The 6,000-nt window shown below is 45.4% G+C and overlaps 1 protein-coding gene across 3 annotated transcripts in view; it reads left to right on the top strand.

Annotated features, from left to right (window-relative positions):
- The first annotated feature begins 3,151 nt into the window (after nucleotides 1-3,151).
- Nucleotides 3,152-6,000, top strand: part of CLGN (calmegin) — a 33,437-nt gene continuing 30,588 nt past the window's right edge. For 2 of the 3 annotated variants that reach the window (XM_068942098.1, XM_068942099.1), the window contains exons 1-2: nucleotides 3,152-3,315; nucleotides 5,151-5,321. In XM_068942098.1, the coding sequence (XP_068798199.1) occupies nucleotides 5,160-5,321 (162 nt within the window). In that variant the 5' untranslated portion in view covers nucleotides 3,152-3,315; nucleotides 5,151-5,159. The remainder of the gene's footprint in view (nucleotides 3,316-5,150; nucleotides 5,322-6,000) is intronic. The other variant, XM_068942097.1, reaches the window with a different exon arrangement.

Genomic DNA, 6,000 nt, shown 5'->3' with positions numbered 1-6,000 from the left:
CTGACCTGGAAAGTATGTCCCTAGCAGGGATTTTCCATTTAATCTCTTGTGTCAAACCAGAACAAGCTTTTGCACACTGTTTCTGAGGCCAGTGTAAAAGCTGTTATGAAGCCCCCTCATGAGCTCGTAAGGACTTTCAGTTCAGATCATTGATCTGGGGGATAAGGAACATCTGTTAAGGATGGCTATTTGTTGCATTGTAAATATTATGTTTGTAAATTACAACACAAAAAAAGGTAAGCAGGAGATAAAAATGAAAATATAAAAGGACGTTCTAATTCCAAACTAGATCCCTGAGCTTTTTCGGTAGGAAATTTTACCTCAATACTTTCATATGGTTTAAAATATAGTCTCCAAAATACTAACTACCTCAGGCTCACTCTACATAGCAATAATCAGGTTAAATGCATGTATGGGAAGAAAGCACATTTTTCAGGTTATTTCACTATTAATGATGTTTATTCCATCCATTTTGATATCCACTGAAATGCAGTTACTCATTTCTCTGATTGGTGTCTCTGCATTCTTGTTTAGAGCCTTTGAGGGACTTTTGGAAGGGGTTTGTCTCTGAGACAAAAGCCAATTATAAACTTGGTTTTAATAATTTTTTTAAATATTGTTATTTCCATTAATGATGTGGGACCCTAATCTCATCACTGTTACTATGACCTTTTGCAGTTTAATACAAGTACACATCCAGTGTTAATGCTAATGATGCTAGGCGTACACTGAGAAGAGACTAGACTATTGAACAGGAGTATCTATTACAATTAATGAGGAGATTTTTAATCCAAAGTTTAAGATGGATTTAATTATTGAATTTAAAATCTTCTCTCCCAAATATATGAATGAACGTAAATGTGTTCCATATTCAAGGATCTCAGTTCTCCCCAACATTTACTTTTACTGTTATTCATAAGTCACACATCTGTTAGCTAGCTGCCCTACTGGTTGTACAAACTAATGGTCTTGTCTGAGACTGCTGCATGGGATGCTTTAAAAAAAAAACCCAAAACACTACTACATATTTAAATAAATGTGAGATCCCAGATGCATCTTACATAGATGCCTTGCACTGAACAGTAGCAATATTAACAATTCTGAAGTGAGCAGAAATCTTGAATTCTGCAATCGCTTCTAAAGCATGTGTATTTCAAGCTGCGGGGATAGTTTTCATCTGTCTTTTTGATGATGGATTGCACAAGAACATTCCTAAATTTTTTTAGCTAAAGATGTTTACAGATTTAAGTTTCTGTAGAACTGAGGTAGAACTTCTGAAAAGTATACTAAATAAATATTTGAATTAAGCCTTAGCAGATCTTTCCTATCATCATTACCTAAGCCTTAATAAGAGAAGAAATTGTATGGCTTTTCTATTTTTGTGAAGAGATGAATATTCACTGTGTTGAAGTTGTAAAGACTAACTTGTTTGCAGCTTGTAACTGAAATAACCTGCAGCAGTCTTAGACTTCGACGACACCATCAAATGAAAAAAATCACTCATCTGCATTAGTTTATAATGACCATATAATGCCTAAAGGCAGAATATCGCAAAAACATTAGTATTTGGATTTACAAAGTATTTTACATATTCTGATGGTAACTGAACAATTCTGAGTTATTTATACTAGTGAGCAGACTAATACATGGTAGACAGAATACCAGCTGGAGAAATCTGTATCTGTATGGGGGAAGCTTAGCTTGAGGGGGTACAGGCCATACGCCTGTGTCTTAAAGACTGTTTCTTAAACGTGGGAAGAATAAAATAATATTAAAATAGATGGTTGTGGACCGAGCACTGGCTGTAAGGGGCGTAGAGCCCTGAGCAACAAAATCCTCTGACTTACAGCCATGCTTCCATCAATGCTCCTGGCATTTCCTTACTGCTTTTCTTTCAAAGAGGCACACGTTGGCGTGAACAATAGAAAGAAGAGCTCTGCGTATGTGCCGCGATACGAACTTCTGTGGGCAGTGAAATATACCTGCCTTTGAGGGGGTGACTGGTACTGAAACACAGCCCTGGGTGCGTGGGGCGTGTACTTCTTTAAAACAGTGTTTAGTGAAGGGTTGCAAATTAAAGAAATTTAACAGCACCAGATGAAAGGCAGTGGCTGTAATTATACAGCATTTATGATTCAGCTCACAGACACTGGGGAACACTGACCTTGAAACGAGCGTTACAACCCAGGCAGCCTTTGGGGAGGAGGCAGCCTCTGACAACGCGAATCGTGAAGTGATGCAGCGTCACATGCAAGCGCTGCTAAACTGAAATCTCATTTATCAGTTGCTGTGCGGAAAAGTTCCTAGTGATCTCTCAAGGAATTGCTTTTGTCTCTGCCATCCCCTGCACCGTTTTAAATATTGTTTTTCTGCATCATGTCTTGAACTCTCATGATTTGTTCGCTCTCCAGAACGGAAGGATATGACTGTGAATCAAGCTGAGTCAGGAAGCTGCTAAGGGTAGTAACCTTGTATCTGGGGTACATAAGGGATCCGGGGGAGGCTTTAAGGAACGGGTTTGGAATGAAGGGAGCAGTGCCTCCACTTAGCTATTCCTCAAATGCAGAAAGCAAGGCTAGACTCATTCTCCAGTTCTGGAAAGGGTTTGGTTGATGTGGACTAAATTGTTTCAGTCAGTGACGGAAAGAAGCCTTGCCTTTATCCAGCCTGATAAATGACTGATGCTGTACCACGACGGATAAGTTTGCCTGAAAAATGCCGTGCTGGAGCGCACATTTATGACTTTCCAAGGCAATTCAAGTAGATTTGCCGTCTCCCCCAGTTATTTTCCCTCAGCTGGGGATGCGTTATTAAGGTAAGCGTCGTGTCTATCACAAGCTCAAACGTGTCATACGTAAAACCCGGTGTAAACCACTGCAGCGGGACGGTGGGACGGCCCCACAGCAGCGCCGCCGCGCGCCCCCGCCCCCGCCGCGCGCCCCCGCCCCCGCCGGGCACGGCGCTGGGCGATTGGCTCGGGACCACGTGCGGGAACGCCGACATCCGCGGACTGAGCCTCGATTGGCGCGCGCGGCGCGGAGGGCGCTCCTGATTGGCTAGGGCTGCCGCCCTCCCGCTCGCTGAGGTGGTGATTCGCTCGGTCCGTTGGAGCCGCGCGCGGATTGGGCAGGGCTTCACCTGCGGAGCCTTGATTGGCTTGGGCTGAGCGGCGCGAGCGGCTGCACCTGCTGCTCGGCGCCTGCATCCCTGAGAGCGCCGAGGGGGAGGTGGTGCGCATGCGCAGCCGTGGTCGGTGATGCCCTGGGAAAGGCGGCCCGGTTTGGCTAGCGGGTCGCGGACGGGATTTCGTCGCCGGTAATTCGCCTGCCGCGGGGAGGGGGGCGTGCTGGGGCGGCCTCTACGGCGGGGGCTGGCCGTGCGCGGCGGCTGCCCCCGGGGGTTGAACAGGGGCGCGGGGGGGTCGCTCTTTTTTGGTGTCGCTGCGTTTCGTAACTAGGGCAAGGGGAGGCAGGAGGGCCGCAGGGGCGGGAGTCCCGCGGGGGGGGGGGCCGTCCTCCCTCCGCCGCCCCTCAGGGAGAGGCCGCCCCGCCGGTGCGGGCAGCGGGGCCGGCCGAGGCCGCGTGTGCCTTCCTCTTTTCTCCCCCCCCCCCCCCCCCCCGCCCCGCGCAGGGGTGCGCCTCGCGCGCCGGGCGGCCGTTACTCGCCGTTAGCCGCTCGCGACGCCAGCGTTCGGAGCGCGAGGCAGGGCCGCGGCGCCCCGCCCTCCCGGTGCGGCGGGGAGCCCCGGGGCCGCCCGACTCCGGCTGTGAGGGAGGCGGCGGAGGAGGAGCGGCGCCGCGGCGGCCGGCGCCTCCCCTCGGCCCGGTCACCGCGCGCCGCCCTGCGGCCGCAGCAGCCGCCTGCCCCGGGGGCGGCGTTGGCGGCTCCTGCCGCCGCCGTCTGCCTCAAGGTAACGGCCGCTGGGTTTTTCTCGGGCACCACCTGAACGCCCGGTGGTCGCATGAGTCGAACCTCTTAAACTTGAGGAAGAAGCGTATTCCTGGCCGTTTTACTCAGGAGAAACGTAGCAACGCAATTGCTTGAGGAGGGACTTACGCAAATGTGATATTACAGTTTGGGTTATATCTTGCTAACACACTCATCTTACCACAGCATTTTTAAGATCTATGTAAAAGATAGGAAAGTACCATTTTTCATCCCAAATAAAGGAAACTAAAACGTTCTGTAAGAGCTTGAGTGTTTTTCATGGAGGAGTTTCAGCTGGATGATGTCTGGGCAGATTCATGTGCATGTAGCTGTATGGGGAAGGAGTGAGGTGATATATGGTTATAGATGAAAGGGCAGGGGAACGCCCATCGACCTGGATGGAACTAGTATTTGACAGTGGGAAAAGCCTATGGTGGTTGATGTTGCTTGCAGGACCTTTAGACCTTTGAGTGAGCAAAGCTCTTCATGGCAATTTTCTTCACGTTCCGCTTGACAAAAGCAAATTTTGCTCTTGTAAATAGTTTAAATAGTTTTGTGAAAAAGACTCTTCAGAGTACAGTGAAAAGCACTGAAAAGTTGGTAATCCACAAAATCCTGCATTATGTTTAGTTTCTTGCATCAAAAGGAGTAACAATAGCCTTCTATGCGTGCTTTTAATCTAATAGCATGCGTAGAATATACGAAATGCCATGGTGCAGCGGTCCCCAATTGACATAGTTACGTTCTCCAGTATTCCATAGAAATTGAGTGATTTGCTGGGGAAGGGCCTTAGGAGAAAGAAATTGGTTTATAGAAATTATAGAAATTGATTCAATTTGATTACTGGTTCAGATTGATAAGGAATGAGTAATTAAAAGCATTCTTAGTTCTTAAAATTGCATACATCCAGCAGTCGTGTTCTTGCTGCATTGTTGGCCTGGCAAGGTAAGGGATCAGGCTACAAGCCCTTCCTTGGGGAGAAGGGGAAGGCAAAAAAAAGTCTTAGGATTGTACAGTAAAAAGAAATTTAATATTAAGGTATAGAACTTTCCTAACATGAGAGAATAGCGAGAGAATAATAAGAATGGGAATAGAATGATTATAGTCTTTATATCTTGTTTGGATATGGTTCTTTTTTTCTTGTAGCTAAAATCTTGAGTAAAATTGAACTAGCATTGATAGTTTGCAATGATATTTATAGTTTACAATTTTCAATTCTTCAGATAAGCAGGATGCACTTCCAGTGGGACTGGCTGTGCTTGAGTGTCCTGATAATTAGCCTAGTAACTGCAGAAATTGAAAATGAAGAAAATCGAGATACAGATGTTGAAGTGGAGGATTTTGACAAGCAGTCAGAAGATAATAATGTTGACAAAGATGAATCTTCCTTAGAGGTAAGATTATAGATGTCTTTAGTTAAATCTTGTTTAATTTTAAGATAGTTATAATTAACATAGAAATTAGTAAACAAACGCATTTTAGAAAGAGCAAATTGCACACATTTGACAGCTCACATGGGTGACAAACTCACAAAGGTGAGGTTTTTCAGTTGTTGTGTGAGACATGGAGGACAAGCTTTATGAATGACTCTACTATGTGAAAGTGGAAAATCAGATTTCCTACCTGTACTTAGATAGTCCTTAAAAAAGCCTTACTAGTCTATACTTCAGTCTGGAGCTGGAGCCTTTAGTTTTAAGTCATTCTTGGTAATATACCTTGCAGCCTAACACGCATTTATAGAGAAGAAAGCAGAAAATGTTGCTTGTGCTTATTCTCATTTTGACTTCAGAACAGGTTCTTAATTTCATCAGTCACAACTGTCTGTCTTACCTCCTCTTTATTTATTTCTTTGTTTACTCTCAGAAGATCTTTCAGCATTTGTTATGCTGTACTTCATAATAGATGTGGACACTTTTTTTCTGTTTTTAACTGCGCAGCCCAACTATTATGTGCCAAATAGAAAGGACTGTGGGGGAGAGTGACAAATCTGTATAGAAAGAAATAGGGAAGAAACAGAGAAGTGGTGCAAGTTCAGTAAACTTTCTATTTTTTGGGTTTTTTTTTTCCCCCTTT

The sequence above is a fragment of the Struthio camelus genome, chromosome 4 (genome assembly GCF_040807025.1).
Source record: "Struthio camelus isolate bStrCam1 chromosome 4, bStrCam1.hap1, whole genome shotgun sequence".
NCBI classification, from domain to species: Eukaryota; Metazoa; Chordata; class Aves; order Struthioniformes; family Struthionidae; genus Struthio; species Struthio camelus.
This window is presented reverse-complemented; position numbering and strand designations above follow the sequence as displayed.